Source organism: Humulus lupulus, chromosome 4 (assembly GCF_963169125.1).
Source record: "Humulus lupulus chromosome 4, drHumLupu1.1, whole genome shotgun sequence".
Classification (NCBI taxonomy): domain Eukaryota; kingdom Viridiplantae; phylum Streptophyta; class Magnoliopsida; order Rosales; family Cannabaceae; genus Humulus; species Humulus lupulus.
Genome location: NC_084796.1, coordinates 80,426,999 through 80,448,151, shown reverse-complemented (window position 1 = coordinate 80,448,151; position 21,153 = coordinate 80,426,999). Strand labels below are relative to the sequence as shown.

General features: G+C 34.4%; 1 protein-coding gene across 1 annotated transcript in view; it reads right to left on the bottom strand.

Moving 5' to 3' along the window:
- Positions 1–876: 876 nt before the first annotated feature.
- LOC133832331 (uncharacterized) overlaps positions 877–21,153 on the bottom strand; it is a 28,314-nt gene continuing 8,037 nt past the window's right edge. Inside the window, exons 3-4 of the mRNA XM_062262691.1 lie at positions 1,004–1,191; positions 877–918 (exon numbers count right to left, since the gene is read on the bottom strand). Coding sequence (XP_062118675.1) covers positions 877–918; positions 1,004–1,191 — 230 coding nt within the window. The remainder of the gene's footprint in view (positions 919–1,003; positions 1,192–21,153) is intronic.

The following is a 21,153-nucleotide window of genomic DNA, read 5'->3' as shown; positions in this document are numbered from 1 at the left end:
AATCTGCCTTTATATAATATGCAATGTCCTAATTGGAATTTATATTTGGAAAGACAGCCAAAGAAAAGAAGTTACTTTTTGATGCAGAATTGAGTTGTCTAGACATGATTAACGAATTTATAACAGGACAAACAATGATATGAAGTTCCTTTTCTTTCTTCTCCTACATGACATATATATTTATATGTATTGAAAGTTACGCAAGAAACATAAGAAACCCAATCCCACAACATAGACAACTAAATAGAAGTTCCCATATTTAAAAAAATTTAGTCAACATTCTCCACTTTCTTAATGCATAATATATTTGTCATGTATAAGCAATATAAACTGAGACAAGTGACTACTGAGATATGATACCTTCGTTTTGAAATTGATAAGAATCAAAGCCTGAGGCATCGTTCCCATGGTCTTCTTGTCCTTAATGTCATGTCTTTTAACCTACAAGGGAAGGCAAATTGATGCCCAAGAATAGTTAGGAGAGAATAAACAAAATAGTAAATATGTAGTACGCAACAAAGTCAACAAGATACTCAAAAGAAATGTGAATGTATATATATAACAATTACTTCTAGTCTTTGGGAGGTATCCCCTTTGTAGCTACCATTTTAGCTTTAGAGTTAAAAGACTTAAATAAAAAGAAATTTAGTAGTGCCATTTTTCAAAGGTTTAAAGCATCAGTACATGTGATCAATAATTCTATTTACACTCATAGTGATATTTTGAAAGATTAAAACAGAATCCATTTTAATTGTACTATAATCATTTGAGTATATAAAATAACAAAAATCCTAATAATGTAGAAGAATACAAAACAGAAAACAAAACACGTTGCAGAGCATAAAAGATACCATTAACAGGAGCCTGAAACAGAGATCAAAATGTAGCTGCAATGCAAGATGTAAACAAAAGCAGACCCTACAAGCAAACAAAATTAACAGAAAACAAATGGAAATACTGAATACACACTAACAGATGGAAATACTCATCATTTAAATTTCACTGATCTATTTTCATGTCTCTTTCTCGATTTAGCAGCTATACAATTTAATACCTCCTCGCTATCCAAAATGTTTTCAACATCACATTGTAATTGATTACAAGAATCCAAGAATGCAAAAGATTCTTCCAAACCTGCAACCAGTGTCTTCTCCTTAACCTTCTCTTTGACATATTCCATCATAATTAGCCCTGCACGAGTACTCAACAAGAACATACATGTGAGACAATTTCTAATATGTACAAGTACAGATAATCAAATGACAACACACTGATGAAGAAATAAGAACTTGTGTAAAATTCATGGCCTGGTCAAAGATAAACCAGAAGTCAAGCATTAGGACCCAAATAAGTTCACACACAACCTAGAGAACACAACCAGCCCATAAGTTCAAAGAATAGAAGACTTTTGTATATTTCAAAACCAGTAGGCAATTGTTAGGCCTTTGATATGCCTAACATACTCAATGCGAAAAAAGGCAGCAAGTGTAGAACAATAAATAGCCTTAAGTCTGATGTGATGACCTGGTTGTTGAGTGTTTAATTAATTTTCCTAGTCAGCTAATGTTTTATTGATGGAGTTTATTATTGTAAGCCTGAGTGACCGAAGAGAATAGCTATACATAGGTGGTAGGCAGGTCTGGGGGGGTCTATCTGATTATTTGTATTATTTTATAAAGTGAATTCTCTGTGGAGAAATCCAAGGTCTCTAAGTCTTGGAAAACCTTGTAATCTGGTTTTGGTATCAATAAAGATTCATTCTTGTTATTCAACATACTAGTGTGCATCAGCAATACAAAAACCCACGTATAGATTAATGGTGTATTCAAGAGACCACTCCTCTCACCAAGAGCAACAATTCCTAATCCAAATTCACTCGATACATACCCCCTTTCAATCTCTCTTACACTATCTAAATGTAACCATTATTTCTAGACAGTATATTGCACTTCCCCAAGACCACTGACACTCTTTAACCACAAAATATAACTCACCTTCAAGAAAATATTTTACACTACACACAACTTCATTTATTCATTTTTTTATCTTTTATTGGGTGCCTAACATCTAGCTAAAAATTTCAACCAATTACAAAGTAGAAAATTGTGGTAAATAATGAAAAATCCATATATTCTTAAGTTAATAAAAAAATTCTGACCCTAAGACAAGGCTTTACACTTAGAGGATTCCTCTCTTCAGCAACAAGAAATTAAGAATGATTCAACTAACAAAAACTGCCAATCATGCATATACCCTATGTTTGTATTATTAATTATAAAGTTTTTTTAAAACATGGAAACATTCCATTTAAATATGGAATGTAGAAAGAGACTATAATATTCTTCACCAGTCTTAAAATAAAGTGTAAACAAGAACCTTACATTGTACCATCTAATATTATCCAACATTCCAACTAGACAGCAACAATTACTCACTACAAGAAAAAATGCTTTTAGTAACAACAAAAATGTGTTATCAAAACATACCATAACACTTTTTGATGTGTTAAGACTGACTATGTTATCGTAGGTCAGGATACTTTACATAACACTTTATCATTGTTATACAGATGTGTTATTATATTGTCAACGATAACACACTTTCTTCGTTATTTTAATAAATAGATAAGTGTTTAATTATATTATTTATAGTCGATTATATAACACATTTCAATACTTATAAATTTGTGTTATACTACACTTTTGTATAATACATTTTTTGTGCTATACTACACTTTAGTATAACACATTTTTTGTGTTATACTACACTTTAGTATAACACATTATTTGTGTTATATAATGATGTTTGCATAGCAAAATTCTTTACATAAAAAGTGTTATTGTAATAGATATTATAACACAATTTTCGTATTATTTTAATATTGAGATAAGTTTAAATTCTCATTATATATTCATTTATATAACACTAATTTATTCTATTATATTTTAATTTTTTTATATAATTAAAATTAGCTTTCTAATATATACTAGCATCATCAAATGATCTTGATTTTCAAATATCAAAAAGTAAAAACATTCAACATTGTATTAACAATCCACAAATTAGTTTAAAACATTCAACACTGTCATCAACAACAAAATATTCTTTAAGTATTCAAGTAGTCTTAAATATTCAACATATTGAAAAGTTACTACTTTCGGCACAAAATATTCTCCCCTGCAGTGCATATATGCCTAAGCTCCTAGTATTTGCCAAATTAAAAAACAACAGTTGCAATGACTGTACAGCTGCAGGGAGAGGGTCCAGTGCATATATGGCTAAGCTCCTAGTATTTGGAGGTACTGGGTATCCTGGTTCATAATTCTGCATATATAATAATGTTATTATTAGAAACTTTCATATAAAAATTTAAAATATTCCAAGAATAATGTGTAAGTACTAAAAAAAGTCATGGGAAAATCAGCCCCCCAAAAATGCATATAAAGTAATTCTTGTAAACTGAAAAACAGAGTAATTCTTGTAATACTTTTTATTTCATTTCCCTCTTTTTCAATACTGATTTTTTACTTTACTAGTTATTATAATACTTTTTCAATAGAGTTATACTCTTGTGTTGTAGAAAGAGTGATTTGTTGTATATATACATTTATTAGCATCTGTTCAAAAACTGAGAAATAAGAAGAAAATTTAACTAAAAGAATGTAATCCCATGCACACTGGATGCATATATAGGACAGGTACAATCCTATAAATATACATTAATAATAGCCTAATATGCCACAATCGATAGAAATATAAAGCCTATAAAGTGGACATGCTAGTAACATCTACTTGCATTATTATGTCAAACATGTCAATACTTGAAAAGAAAAGAAACATGTTATTTTATCAAAATACATTTTCTACATTTCTAAAATAAAGTTACCTGCAGAACAAAAGCTAATGAAGACTGAGAAAGACCAGCACCAATCACAATAACCTCATCAACACTTCTTATATGTAGAGTCCAAGAACTTTACTTAGCTAAGTTAGATAGTAGTATAATAGTAATAATAGTATTATCTTTATGACTGTGGATTTTTGGTTCAGACCGGGATTTATTTGGACACTCGTAGTAATACTTGTAGATTTTCTAAGTTTAACCTATAGTTTAAGAATATTAAGTAAGGTTTATTCACATTTCGCTTCAAGGTTTAGATTGGGCATATAAGTCTTCAAGGTATTTACAAACTCTAGTTCAATTGATATTATTTTCTTTATGTTCTCATAGTCTTCTACTCAGCATTCTAACCTTACTCTTTATTCTTGAATAGGAAATCTTAGAACTTTCACATAAGTTTTTGGACTGTTCCAAAGTCCCAAAATGTGTTCTCATATCCCGGTAATTTTGGTAAGAAAAATAGGATAGGATTTATGTGTTATATGACTTTATATGTTATCTTATGATTTTATGTTATGTAATATGCTGTGTTAAGTATGTTTGTAGACTTGGGCATATGACCTATACAACTAACAAGCCCCAAATAGATTATGGGCATATGACTTGCTTAGATAGCAAGCCCCATTAATCTAATGGGCATATGACTTGTTTGTTTATAGGACCCCAAGTAATAATGGCCATTATAGTATGTATGTGACATAAGTGTTATGATATGTTTTATGTTTCTTTATGAAATTTATGTATATGGTTTAAGTCTTAGATTTCCTTGATGGGCATTAGGCTCACTCCTTTTATGTTTATATGTGCAGGAAAATAGCTTTAGTGGTGGGAAAGGTTCTTGGAAGCTTGGGGAATGTGTATTGAAGCGAAATGGATTCAAAGAGCCGAGAGTTTCGATTCGAGGATGAAGTCCTTACTTATGTTTTTATGTGTATTTTTCTGCACTTATTTATGTAATCTCTTTTAATTACAATTATGTTATGTTTTGATTTTAAAACAATGGGATCCCATATCCTAACTTAAATTTTATGTAAGTTTAACCTTTATTTTTACAGGTTTTTAATAAAGTTATGATCTTTTCACTTGTAAGTTCTATTAAGGATTAGGGTCTGTGTGTAGTTTTCATTAATGTTCCAAAGTCTAGAGTAGTTGGGTCATTACAGTTGGTATCAGAGCAACGGTTCCTTCGCATGATGTTCTCCTCGATACACACACTCAAAGCTCCAAATCTGACCGCCAAGTAAGTATTTAAGTTATAGTTCATTAATGTTCCAAAGTCTAGAGTAGTTGGGTCATTACAGTTGGTATCAGAGCAACGGTTCCTTCGCATGATGTTCTCCTCGATACACACACTCAAAGCTCCAAATCTGACCGCCAAGTAAGTATTTAAGTTATAGTTACTTTGCTTATGTGTATAGCTAACGATTTTTGGTATTTATGTTTTCAGTTAAGTATGAACGGAGCATTAACTTATGAGGATATCCGAGCCATTAAGGCTTTAAAGTGAATAAGAGAACCAAGAAACACCATAGGAACACTAGAAAGAATCACTTGGAGATTGCTTTTGTTCCACCAAGAGATAGGTCACCTCCAAGAGTCTAAGCAAATCATGATGAGAGCAACGGAGCAGTATGTTTTAATAATTAGACTATTTAGAGATTTCCATCCCGTAATTGAAGCCTTAGAGGAAATATGGGAAACAATGGATGATGAGGATGAACTACCAGCAGCAATGCGATATTATTTTCTTCTAATTAGGTTCACCTCAAAATCCGAATTTCAGTTTAGCAATGAGCACAACCATAGGATTTTCACAAACCTTCCTAGAGGACATTTTGAAGCACATGACAATGAGGATTATGAAGAATTGGATGATGATATGCTAGATGAAGGATCGGATGTAGAAGATCCGAATTTTTAGAATAGTTAGTTTTTCATTGTTTGTTTTATTTAATGTTTGTTTTATGGTTGTAATAAGTGAAAAACTATTTAATGTTATTTCATTATCATGTATGAGTTTGATTTCATTTTTGCAATCATAATAAATAATAAATAAAATGAATAATGACTAAGTTCGGTGAGGGTGGATACAAATCAATGAACCAAGTTTCCTTATTGAGAGTTAGGGGGCCATAGTAGTGGGAACGATTTTACTGATCCCAGCCCTCCCTCAATATGGTTAACTTTGGAACAAAGATGAGTTTCAAGCCTGAGAATTAAGTCATATAGGATAATTAGAAATAGACTTAGAAAATAAAGATGGCTTGTTTTTCTAAGTATAGAAACCCACTCTAAATAATAAATAAAGACTTATATAATTTTTCATAAGAAGTCATAATAAATAGGTCCAAGATATGTTTGTTTTAGAATAAGTTTTTGCCTTAGAGCCTATTAGGTAAAGTTCTAACATGTTTCTTTCAACTGTTAGAACTCTACTACGATGTCGCTCTGAAGATCTGCACGGACCCAAGGAAACGCCTCCAACGCTGTTCTAGTAAACAATGAAGTCCCTCTAGTACGCAGAAGGAGAGTGCATGCTACTGCCAGCCGCAACGCGCCGGCACCGCCAGCTGACAACACTGCGGAGATCGCCAGACTGCGACAACAAGTCGAGGAAATTTTGCAGCAACAACGCCAACAGGCTCAAACTCAGCCTCAGCCTCCGCCGCAGCCGCAGCTACAACAAATGGTCACAGCACCCCCAACAAGTTGGTCCATATGGGGGATGGCCAGTGGCGAACTACGCGCCATATCCAGTACAGAATATGGAGCAAGTGTATGAGAGGTTCCACAAGCAACACACTCCAAACTTCGAAGGGACTACAGACCCCTTTGAGGTAGAAGAGTGGCTAAGGAATGTGGAGCCGATTCTGACGCACATGAATCTAGGTAATGCGGATCGCATATCCTGTGTCTCGTCTTTGCTCAAGAAGGATGCCAGGATATGGTGGGACTTGGTCCAGCAATCACATGATGTTGCCACCATGACATGGACTCGATTTGTGGAGCTCTTCCACAAGAAGTACTACAATTCAGTTGTACTCACTACGAGAGTTGAGGAGTTCGCCAACTTGAAGCAGGGTACTTTATCAGTGGCAGAGTACGCTCGTCAGTTCGACTGCTTAGCTAAGTTCGCATCTGAGATGGTTCCAACCAATTTTCTGAGGGTAAACAAGTTTGTTAAAGGACTTCGACCGAAGATAGAGATGGGGGTTAAGCTAGCAAACCCAGGGAATACGACATATGCCGACGTTCTTTAGATGAAAATAGAAGTAGAGAGGTTGCAGGCTAATGTAAGTAAAGAGGAAGCCAGTAAGCCTGAACCTAGACAGCAGAGTCAACCTCAGACCAGTCGGAACAACAACCATAATGGCAACAATCAGTCTGGCAACAACGGTAATAGCCAGAAAAGACGGCATCCGGATAACAAGCAATTCGACAGCGATAAGAGGGCACAGACAAATAATGGGGGAAATAGGCTGGGTTACGTGGAATACCCGCCATGTGCTAAGTGTCAGAAGAAACATCCTGGAGAATGCCACGCAAACACCAAGGAATGTTTTAACTGTGGTCAGGAAGGGCATTGGAAAAGAGATTGTCCCCAGCACAAGCCAGAAGGGAAGAAAGACGACAGATGATTCCTGCTAGGGTTTTTACCTTAACCCAAGAAGAGGCTGACGCTAGCAATAAGGTGGTCACAGATCAGGTTTCTATCCTCAATAACTTATGTTCTGTATTATTTCATTTGGGAGCCACGCATTCGTATATCTCGTTAGGAATGATAGAAAAACTAGACAAACCTTATGAAAGATTTAGAACTAGGTTTGTAACCGAGTTGCCTTCGGGAAAAGTAGTTCTATCATCACGGATAGTACGAGGCGTACCGATCAAGATTGAGGACATAGAACTAGAAAGAGACCTGATAGAACTAGTAATCAAGGACTTTGATGTAATACTAGGCATGGACTGGCTAGCACGGCATGGCACAACCATCGACTGTAAACGCAAGAAGGTGATGTTCGAGACTCCTGACGGCCAGAAACTATGCTTCATGGGACAAGCTTCAGGATTACGCACCTCGTTAGTATCATCTCTCAAAGCTCAGAGAATGATGGAGAAAGGATGTTAAGCGTTCTTAGCCAGCATCACAAATGTGGAAAATGAGACACCACTTAAGGTTGGAGACGTCCGCGTTATACGAGAATTCCAGAGATATTTCCCGATGACTTGCCAGGATTGCCGCCACCTCTGGAAATAGACTTCACGATAGAATTAGTACCAGGCACCGAGCCTATTTCTAAGGTACCATACCGGATGGCACCTACGGAACTCAAGGAGTTAAAGACGCAGCTACAAGAACTCCTAGACTTGGGTTTTATTAGGCCAAGCCATTCTCCATGGGGAGCTCCGGTACTATTCGTGAAGAAGAAGGATGGAAGTATGCGGATGTGTCTAGACTATCGCGAGCTGAACAAGGTAACCATTAAGAACAAATACCCACTACCTCGGATAGACGACTTGTTTGATCAACTCCGAAGCGCGACTGTATTTTCAAAGATCGATTTACGGTCCGAGTATCATCAGCTCAAGGTAAAGGGAGAAGATATTCCTAAGACATCCTTAAGGACTCATTATGGACATTACGAGTTCTTGGTTATGTCCTTTGGTCTTACTAACGCACTAGCCACATTTATGGACTTAATGAATAGGGTGTTCAAGGATTACTTAGATAAATTCGTTGTTGTGTTCATCGACGACATTTTAATATACTCCAAGGTTGAAGTAGAGCACGAGGAACATTTGAGGTTGATTTTTACGCGATTGAAGGAGCATCAACTCTACGCAAAGTTCAAGAAATGTGAGTTTTGGCTTTCGCAAGTGGCGTTCCTCGGGCACATTATATCGAAAGACGGAGTTGCAGTAGACCCATCAAAGGAAGAGGCCGTGAAGGATTGGCCAAGACCAAAGAATGCATCTGAAGTAAGAAGCTTTCTAGGGTTAGCAGGTTATTATAGGAAGTTTGTAGAGGGCTTTTCCAAGATAGCCACTCCGCTCACCAGCTTGACCCGGAAACAACAAAAATTTAACTGGAATGATAAGTGTGAAGAAAGCTTCCAGTTGCTTAAGGATAAGCTTTGCTCAGCACCAGTACACAGTGTACCGACACCCAACGATAAGTTCGTAGTCTACTGCGATGCATCAAAGCAAGGATTGGGTTGCGTGCTGATGCAAAATGATAAGGTGATAGCCTACGCCTCACGACAATTGAAGGAGTACGAGCAGCGCTATCCAACTCATGATATGGAGTTGGCAGCGGTGGTCTTTGCGTTGAAAATCTGGCGCCATTATCTTTACGGAGAACGGTGCGAGATTTATACGGACCACAAGAGTTTAAAAGACTTCTTTACTCAGAAGGAACTCAATATGAGGCAGCGCAGGTGGTTAGAATTAGTAAAGGATTACGACTGCAAAATCCTATACCACCCGGGGAAGGCAAACGTAGTTGCCGATGTGCTTAGTAGGAAATTTTTTGGAAATTTAGTAGCTTTAGCTGAATAGAAAAGCCGCTACAGCAGGAGCTGGTCAGTGCCGGAATAGAGGTAGTTGTAGGCAAGCTAGCTAACTTGTCTATCCAGTCGAATCTGCAAGAATATATACAGGTTGGTCAGAAACATGATGACACATTAGCAGCACCTATGGACGCAGTCAGAGAAGGCAAGACTACAGATTTCTCAATATTTAGTCAAGGTTTATTGAGATATAAGGATCGGGTATGCGTGCCAAATGATCAGAAGATTAAGAGGACGATTCTGGAAGAAGCGCACAGTACCCCGTACTCAGTTCACCCAGGGTCTACCAAGATGACTCATGACGTCAAGGAAATTTATTGGTTGCCAGGGATGAAGAGGGACATAGCAGAGTTTGTGTCCAAGTGTCTTATATGCCAGTAAGTGAAAGCAGAGCATCAGTGGCCTGCGGGCTTATTGCAACCGCTTAGCGTACCAGAATGGAAGTGGGGCAATATAGCTATGGACTTCGTGACAGGTTTTCCAAGGACGAATAAGCAGCATGATTCCACTTGGGTAGTAATAAATAGACTAACCAAGTCGGCTTATTTCCTTCCTGTTAAGACTTCATACACAGCAGACCAATATGCAGACATTTATATCCAAGAGATAGTACGGTTGAATGGAATCCCCAAGACGATAGTGTCGGATAGAGGATCAGTGTTTACATCGAGATTTTGGGGAAGTTTACAGCAAGCTATGGGTACTAAGTTAAGTCTTACTACAACATTTCATCCTCAGACAGACGGGCAGTACGAGCGTACGATTCATATTTTAGAGGATATGCTACGCGCCTGTGTACTTGATTTCGGAGGATCATGGAATAAGTACTTGCCGCTAATCGAGTTCTCATACAACAACAGCTACAAGTCAACAATCAGGATGGCACCTTATGAGTTGCTATATGGAAGAAGGTGCCGATCACCGTTGCACTGGGACGAGGTAGGAAAAAGGCAGCTTCTAGGTCCCGAAGCTGTTAGACAAGCTCAAGAAGCAGTAGCGCTTATTAGACAGCGTATGCTTGCTGCTCAAAGCCGTCAGAAAAGCTATGCGGATGCCAAGAGACGCGATGTGGAATTCCAAGTTGGAGATCAAGTCTTCTTGAAGATATCTCCTACGAAAGGTGTAAAGCAGTTTGGGAAGAAAGACAAGCTTAGTCCCCGATTCATAGGTCCTTTTGAGATATTGGACAAAGTGGGAGCAGTTGCGTATAGACTAGCCCTACTGCCAGCACCAGTAGATAGTCACAACGTGTTCCACATCTCGATGCTACGCATGTATGTGTCAGACCCATCTCACGTCCTCAAGTATGATATGATAGCACTCCAGAAAGACTTAAGTTACGAGGAACGACCGATTAGCATCCTGGATAGGGGGTGAAGCAGTTACGGTCCAAAAGCTTTCCTATAGTCAAAGTCCTATGGAGTAACAGTTCTGAACGAGAGGCAACGTGGGAGTTGGAGGAGGACATGCAAGGCGGGTATCCGGAGTTATTTGGTAAGTAAATTTCGAGGACGAAATTCTTTTTAGTAGGGGAGAATTGTAGAGTCCAAGAAATTTACTTAGCTAAGTTAGATAGTAGTATAATAGTAATAATAGTATTATCTTTATGACTGTGGATTTTTGGTTCAGACCGGGATTTATTTGGACACTCGTAGTAACACTTGTAGATTTTCTAAGTTTAACCTATAGTTTAAGAATATTAATTTTAACCTAAGGTTTGATTAATATGACTGATATTGAGGGTAATATTTATTATATTATAATGTTTAGATAAGTCCCAATAAGATAATAGCACATGTCATGCGTATGTTTAATGATAATTAAGTATTTTTGAGGAATAAATTTATTAAGGTTAAAATTTGAATATCCTAGGGTCAGTCAGCAGCTTTGAAAACGTTAGAGGGCTTAGTCAAGGCTGTTTAATCAATTCAAATTAAGCTAAAACTATTTAATTTTGTGTTTAAATATTCAGCGTATGCCGATATATCGCAGCTATAGGGGGCGATATATCGCAGCACAGAAAAAAAAAAAAAAAAAAAACGTCGCACGATTGCCTCGGGCATACGGGCCCAGGCGATATATCACCTATAGGGTGCGACATATCGCCTCCTTCAGTGAATTTTTGAAAGTTTTAAAAAATGTTCTCATTCAATTCCTTAACCTCTTTATAAGTCTAGCATCTTTCTGAACGAGTCTTCAGCCTCTGCTGAACGATAATTCAAATGTTTTTCACTTAAAAAGCCATTATTTTTATTCAAGTTAAATAAAGATCTTTTCATTCCTAAACTCTATAAATAGAACCTAGTGCCCAACCATTTATTCATTCTTCAAGCTAAGTTCAGAGGCTGCAAGTTGCTAGGTTATTGTGAGAGTGTAAACACTTGGGTTGGGGATCATAAGCTTGATCACTATAAGCTTACCAAACACTTGGGGAAGTAAGGTTTATTCACATTTCGCTTCAAGGTTTAGATTGGGCATATAAGTCTTCAAGGTATTTCCAAACTCTAGTTCAATTGGTATTATTTTCTTTAAGTTCTCATAGTCTTCTACTCAGCATTCTAACCTTACTCTTTATTCTTGAATAGGAAATCTAAGAACTTGCACATAAGCTTTTGGAGTGTTCCAAAGTCCCAAAATCTGTTCTCATATCCCGGTAATTTTGGTAAGGAAAATAGGATAGGATTTATGTGTTATATGACTTTATATGTTATCTTATGATTTTATGTTATGTAATATGCTATGTTAAGTATGTTTGTAGACTTGGGCATATGACCTATACAACTAACAAGCCCCAAATAGATTATGGGCATATGACTTGCTTAGCTAGCAAGCCCCATTAATCTAATGGGCATATGACTTGTTTAGTTTATAGGACCCCAAGTAATAATGGCCATTATAGTATGTATGTGACATAAGTGTTATGATATGTTTTATGTTTCTTTATGAAATTTATGTATATGGTTTATGTCTTAGATTTTCCTTGTTGGGCATTAGGCTCACTCCTTTTATATTTATATGTGCAGGAAAATAGCTTTAGTGGCGGGAAAGGTTCTTGGAAGCTTGGGGAATGTGTATTGAGGCGGAATGGATTCAAAGAGCCGAGAGTTTCAATTCGGGGATGAAGTCTTTACTTATGTTTTTATGTGTATTTTTCCGCACTTATTTTGTAATCTCTTTTAATTACAGTTATGTTATGTTTTGATTTTAAAACAATGGGATCCCATATCCTAACTTAAATTTTATGTAAGTTTAACCTTTATTTTTACAAGTTTTTAATAAAGTTATGATCTTTTCAATTGTAAGTTCTATTAAGGATTAGGGTCTATGTGTAGTTTTCATTAATGGTCCAAAGTCTAGAGTAGTTGGGTCATTACATTATATTGACCTACCATGGGTACATTCTAGTGAGAGTTCCATAGAAAATTTGGAAAAAAAAGGGTAGTTTACATGTTACCATATTGACAAGTGTAAATGAATGAAAAAACAGAGTTCCAAGATTTTATGATTATGGTGTCTCAAAAGCAGTCCCTCGTTGTCTACTCAAGTGATTGTGGTGAGAAAACTGAACCAGAACCAATACACAAACACTTGGCAAACATACCAGCGAGCAACAGATGAATAAGCTTGCAAACACCAGGTAAAAACTAGCAGAAAAATAAGAAAGTCACACTTGGAATTATATTGTTTCAAACCACAATGTGTCACTCTACGTCTAGTTCATCAGCTCGAGCAAATCCATTATAGATGATAAAGATTACAACAAAATATAGAGTTACAGCAGACAATGGTCAGTGTGAATAAGAGATATTTTCTCATGAAAAAGGAAAAAAGGTATGAATTAGAAACAAAATTTTAGTTTGTCCCCAGAATGTTGCGTAAGCAAACTAGAAGGATAGTTTTAGGCATAACCATATAAAATTCTTCAGTTACATAAATGCAGATAGGAGGAGAACACAATATCTGAATGCTAACATGATAAGGATCTGCAAGATAATATCTAAATAGGAAAATATCTGAATACACAAGTTTCATCATTAAGTAAATAGGAAAATATATATATATATAGAATGTTTAGTAAATTTTAATGACCAAGAACAACTTCTCTACCAGTAAGGTATAAAGGAATTTTGACATTTGAAAAAAACGAAAATGCTCTCATTAATACTCAGACATCTTAGTCTAAACATATGTGTGTAGTTTTGTACCACTCCCAAGTTTAAAAGTAAGAAATAGTTTACTTTTTCCATGTGAAATATATATGTTCTGAACAGTAAAATACAATCTGAATTTTCTGTATATATTCTTGGTAACCTGGGTTCCCATTCTGAACTTATACGACTCTCATCTGTCCAAGCTCTCATGGTGGTTGTGCTTAAGTATTCTGCAACCAAGAAAAGCTTCCTAATTTGTATTAGTGCTTTATTAAATTCCAATAAACTGATAAAATAACTATCTCTATTCAGATCACTAGTAAAAGAAATATAAACAAGATTTAAGCATTGTGAGCCAAAACTACAAATTGTCAACAAACCTGATGAAATGGGGTACACAAGCTTGTGCAAATTGGGCAATCAACTTGTGAATAAACTCCAGTTTTTCCACCAAAAACAGGGGTTTTCTTTGGAACTCTGCTACATCATTATCTGGAATGGTATTTAGTGGAGCTCAATACACATAAAGCCTAAAAACAAAGTGATGAAAACCATGAAAGTTACAGAAACATTGGCATTAATTGAATGTGATGAATATCTTGATTTTGGAAATGGAAAGCAAGATGCAGGTTTCAAAAGTAAACAAAATCAACAAACTTGAAGAGCAAATACCTCACTCAATGAAACTACAGAGTATATGGAATAGCCTATATATGACATGAGACATAAATTTAACTTGAATTTAATTGCATATAGCCTACACCCAAGACTTAATTGCTTTGATTTCATTAATAAACATCATGTCTTACAAATAAATTTACGGAAATATATAAATAATGAAGAAAAAAAACAATATATCACACACATAATAAACAACACAAATCTACTGAGTCATTCGCTATTGAGGCATTCATTCAAACCTTGCATAAACTTCCCACTGTCTCATTTTGGATAGAGATCTTCTAGCAATAGTAGTGGATGGAGAGTTTCTAGTAGGTATTGCTGTAGAAGCTTTTAGTCCAAATCCTTTCCACCTTTTCTATACTGCATATTCAATTTTACAAGACATGTTACTATTTATAGTTGATTAAGAAAGTATAAACATTGATAACAAACAAAAAATGAGTAGAAATAACATTTATAAGGTAAGCTAAAAAATGTACCTATTATTCTATCTTCGAACCAAATATAGACCCTATTGCCCAACATAATGTGTTTAAGTTGTTCCAATTCCAATCCTCGCCATGTAATTGTTTGCTTAGCTTCTTTAGCATCTGCATTGTACAAGGATAAACAACATAAGATAGAATTTATAATGAAAATAACATATAACACATCTCTTATTAGACTAAAATTAGAGTATGGATGTTCATCTCTTGTAATTTTCCAATCTAAAAAGCATACTTTCTATCTTAATTATAGAATGAATCATGGACAATAATCAGCAGCTAGGCCAATCATCCTTGTAAAGTATCCGTACTATCAAACCAAACAACAAAAAGAGAGCTCATAATCAATAATTAGACTATAAAATTGTTGTAAAATAAATAATTATACAACAAAGTTAATGAAAAATCCAAAAACCCACACAAACACAAAAAAAAAAATTCTTTCTAATGTAGCATAAATAAGAGTACACTATAAAGGATAACAAAATCACGAGACCAATGGAAATGTATTTTACCAAATGTTTCTTTTTCTTGGCAAGAATTTGCACCAGTTTGTATAATTTTTGAAGAACTTCCTCATTAACTAATCCACAACAACATCTTCTAACTGTGATGGAAAATATCATAATGTCAAATTTATATAAGAGGATTAGCTAAAGCCAAAGCTTTACAACCTTAATTAACAATCAGAATACCTTCAAGACAGGCTGCTTATTAGCTTTCTGAATGTGAATATTGGCAAGGAGAATAATTAGATGTTCTCTCTGGTTGGCAACATTGCCTTCCTGGTTAGAAAACACATTATGAAAATTCAGAGAAGCATCAAAATATGAGCAATGCAGAAGAAAGAGCACATAGTCCAACCATGGAAAACAGAAATCATAACTCCTTGGCAAAAAAGGCCTGAATGGCCAAGTAAAGTCATATCTCAACCTTTTTCTAGAGATAGTCTAGTCAGAAGCTATCTCCTTTAACATCTATTTTTTTAAGAAAAAAAACCTCAGAGCCATAGATAGTTTTCCAAACCATGAAATAGTCTTAGGAAGGGTACAATAATCAAATTTAGAGCACCATAACACCAGCTGCGGAAATTATTGTTAACTGGACATTTTTTGCCTTTGAAAAAGAGAGTAATAAAAAAATACTATTTTGTCAGTTAGGGACAAGTGAAGACAGCCATCTAATAGCAACAATGAAATAACAAAAGAACCATATTTTTCTCTCAGAACTGCAATATGAGTTTTGCTCAATACACCAGAGCATACATTTAGTTCAAATATTGTTAGATATTAGATGTTTCATGACAGCCATATATGTGATAATCAGGAAAACCCCACTCTGAACTTTGTCACAGTTGTCTCAAACAAAATGAAGAAATTTTTTTATAAGTTTCATGCAAGTCAATACCTGAAATCGAGAATTTCAACATCTAGGAGTAATTATACACAATTATGTTAGGAAAAGAGATGCTTACCGCCCATGTAAAAAGAAGGCTGACTTTTTCCCTTTCCTTTCCTGTGTTCACCAACTGAAAACAGACAAAGTCTACTAAGTAACTTTATAACAACAATATCAAATTCGTAAATTTATGACTAAAATATCATATTCTAGATCATGCTGAAATATTCACATACTTATTTAAGTTACACTTATACAGAATTTAAAAAATTAATAACAAAATCAATTCACACAGGAGAAAATACAAAGAATGATATTCAGCATATAATCACACCGAACAACATACATGAGCAGGAGAATTAATTTCAATAATAAAGAAGGGCAAGAAAAAGCATCATCTTTTTAAAAACTGTAATCAAAGGATTCATTTAACAATATACCCAAGTAGTAACCTGATACTCGCTTCTCTACTTATGCTTGACATAAACAACTCAGCAGAAATTTTAAGCAACTTACTGATTGTTCAACATGGATCCAATTCATCTGCCATTGATCCCATTTTCTGCATGAAGAAGTAAGCAATCCAATTCATGAATCAAGCTTTTGAAACTCATGAAACAACTTCAGTTACTAGTTCAGATCACATCAAACAAATTAGTTTCAAACACTACTATAAATAAGTAAGCAATCCAATTCACCAACATGCATTACAGTAGTCATTATAGCTTAATCCACTTACAAAAATCTGAAGAAACACAGAAAGAGAAAGAACAAAGAATTTATTAATAAAAAGAAAGATAACACCTACCAATAATAAAAGCATCACAAGGCGAGCACGAAATAAGGCTAGATAAAAAAAATAACATTTATACACTGCTTTGCAAAAGACAAGAAAAACATATAGGAAAGCATAAGACCCTATAATAATTAATGCCATCATAATAAAACAAATCAACACACTGTATGAATAACCTTGAAAAAAAGGAAGTTTCAAAACACTATCCTATGATATTAAATATTCCAAAAACATTTTGTATAGATAAATAAATATCTTGTGTCTTCTAACTTTTAACCTAATTATATAATATTAATTAACTCTATAGTGTTATTTCAATAAAATGAATACACATGAGTCCAATGGAATGAGGCAAATATGGGAGCTGAGTCAATAACATACAATTTTATATTATGAAAGATATACATAGTTAATTATGTGTGCTTACTAACTGGAAGCCAACAATTGATATAAAGTGCAATGTCCAAATAAAAAATAATACTTAAAAAGCAAATAGTATAATTACCATAAGAACACAACACAGGTTGACCAATCTCTCAAGCTTTTAAGAACCTGCATATAGAGTTTTATCATAAGCTAAATAAGAGGAGCTTTTGTGCAATGAATGAAGAGATATATAACTAGCTATATGACACCCAACAGAGAAAAAACAAGCAATTAGTAGCAAATCACATCTCACAAGAGACAAAGACTCGAAAACTTAAACTAATAGATCATAAATCTATATATGGTAAACTATCACAAAAGCTTTCAGTTTTTATTTTCAATCTGTAGTGTGAAACATTGTCTCAAAAAATAATTTCAGAAGAAAAATAAAAATAATTTAGCTAGCACTGTTACCAAAAGTAAACTGAAAATAATGGTGAACCTCATTCGCACAATACAAAAATATCAACATTTAGGGCATTAAAGTATAGCAGAGGAGAAAAAGAATGGAGAACTTACCCTTCCAATAGAGTAGACTATGAGACATAGTTGACCAAAGACTTTAGAGATGACTAAAGACACTCAAGATGACCAGAAGAGAAGCAAGTAGGGGCAGATCTTCAATGGTGAATTAGAGATTTTCTTTTCCTAAAATGTTGATGTAGGGAAAATGTAAAAAATAAAAAACCCTTACAGTTACCAAAAATACAAAATAATGAAGAAAAAAACAAGAAAATGCATACCAAAACAGTGATAACGATTCCAAGAAAATGCATACCAAAACAGTGATAACGATACCAAAACAAAAAAAAAGCCTCTGATGTGTAGAACTATATTAAACTTGGAAAATCAAACTAAAGGCCTTACCTCAAGGGACCATTAGAGCCAGTATCAAGAATATTTGTATTTAAAGCCACATCAAATAAATTTTCCTTAACAGCTGCTGCAGAAACATATGAAGGGAAACTGACCAAAAAAAAAAACAATGTAAAAGTCATCATAATCAGAAGCAAGGTTTCGGGCAAGCAAACAATTTAAGTATATGCCAAGAGGCCCACAAAACATTTTAACACCGTGAAATTCTGGGGTTTGTAGCATTCAAGCAATTAAATGCCTTATTGAAACAATTGCATCAGTAAATCTTCTCATAAGAAACGTGCTGGTGGAAAAGTATAACGATATCTTTATACACAAATTTTTTTAGTCAAAAGCAAATGACATAACTATGATGCTCTTGGTGACCTTAACTACTAGCTAGAGAGAGGTCAATATAGAGTTACATCCTAAATTTATATATATAAAATGTAACTGTTCTAGCATGTGATTTACACATTCAATCTCTATTTATCTTTCCAACACTCATTTTCTCTCATAAAAAATAATCTTAAGTTATTAATTTTATTCTCAAGACCTGTAAGAGAATATAAATTTGTAGTGCGTGTAAATATATACAGTACAAATTATTCAGATTTCCTCTCTTCATTCTCTTCTACCACTCTAATTCTTCTTTCACTAATTCCACTATAATTTACCAATTCAACATTTGCCATCATCTTTCAATTACACTATTTATCTCCTTCACTTTACATTTTTTTAAAGAGAGTATTTATTTGCCCTCAAACTGTAGAATTAGAATCTCATTTTGGCCTCAAGACCTTCAAATGTATGGTTTTACTACCCAGACCTAATTTTTTTTGTCAACAATAAAATAAGGGGCCAAAACATGATTAGAATGGTAAAATGAGACACTTGAAAGTTAAAAGGGCCAAAGTTAGAATGGTAGTGCATAAAAAAACAGGGGCAATGGAGACCCAAGTATATCCACAACAGCAAAAAAGCCACAGCCAACAACAGATCATAAAAACTTCTGTAATGCTTTTTTTTAATGCAAAATGAATGTCAAAAAAGCAACATGCCTCCTTCACAGATCAAAACAAGAAAGGGAAACTTTTCTAGAGCAATTATCATCATATTCATCATCTATCGCATATAACGGTACATGAAAAGACTGTAAAGCCAACGCGGTAATCATATCTGGTTTGTAGTTATGGTGTTCAGTCAAAGATTGGTGTGTTTTGTGTAAGAAGAATTCTGAAAATGCAGATGGCTTGTTCTTCCACTGCCCGGTCTCAATCCAAGTTTGGTACAAGAATTTGGAAGAATTTAAAATGGTCTGGTGTGTTCCAGCAAACTGTCTAGGTGCTTTTTGTTTCAGGTGAGCAGCTCAAAGGCAAAGAAGACTCTTTGGTAGATTATAGTAATAGCTATCTGTTGGGTTATTTGACTAGAGAAGAATAAGAAAATCTTTGAGGAAATGGAAAACAGGGTGGAGAAATTTGGGATAAATTTTTAATGAGTGGTGCTCTTTGGGTCCACTCAAATAAGGACTTCAAAGACTTGATTCACAGATTGGTTGAGAGAGAGAATTTTTTATTGTAATGTTCTATTTTGTATATCGTTGTTGTGGTAGTTAAGCTACCTTTTTATTTTTTCTTAGATTTTGTTTTTCTTGAGTTTCCTGTGGTTGTTTTCTCCACTCACTTGTATTATATATTCTTTTGTTCATACAAGTTGTTTTGTTTAAAAAAAAAAAGAACTATTTCAGCTAAATTTTACTTGATTGTGAGAGCACCTTTCATAAATGAAGATAAATCAAATTCCATAGCATACACTAAAGACAATATTATTTATATCTTTTCTGCTAAACTCGTATTAAAAATAAAAATCATCTTTTTAAAATCTTGACATGCATTGCCATCTGATATTAAAGTAGACTCATAAACTATATACCATTGGAAAAAACTCATAAAAGGTGCAGCTGAAAAAATAAAAGTGAAAACTTACCAGGAAAACTAGCATAGATTGCTGCCATTCTGCACTCTATTGCTCTTTGTGAACCAGGTGGCAAAACAGTACCAACAACTATATCCCCAACTTCACTTGGGTCCAGATTTGTTTTCTCTATCATGGCCTAAATTGTATATTAATCACATATAAGAAAGAAAAAAAAATCAATAATCATGTGTATATAAGCCAAATCAGAAAAAAATCATATACAGTAATAGTATTACAAGCCAAAATCAATGGGTTGTTTATGTTAGGAACGAGTTTCCTAATACGCAGCGGAAAGGTGGTATGGTTGGCCCAGTGTACAACAAAAAATTTTGTAACATATTTAAACTACCTTTAAATATGCGGATCCATTAATATACATAAATTAATCATAAGCAAGATAATAATAGAAATCATACCTCTTGAAGCCTATCAAGTGTCCTTGCTATCTTTTCGTATTTAGAACGATCTTCCTATCCAAGTCGCTCCCACGTACTCACACCAAGATCTTCCAAAGCGTTCTCTACACCTCAAGAAATGTGTGGGCACTTAGAGAATGAAGGATAGTTTATTTGTGATTCTACTTGATGTACTCAACTCATGAGATCAAGAGAATAGGGCCTGAGAATTGGTTCTTTATTTTCAGGGAGAGAAAACTATCGTTGTATTTTTTTATAGAGCGAATGTTCAGAGTTGTCTTACCTTCTCTTATCTGAATAATTTTCTGATTAGTCATACTTAAAAGAAAATATTCAAAATTTAAAAAAAAATCTGTAACCATTTTACAATTTACTTTTTAATTAATTAATTATTCTATTAATGAAAAAATCCAAAAACCAATTTTTGAATTATCCATTAATTAATTAATTAAATAAATAAAATTGAAAATCTCATCCCTGAAAAAAGCTGG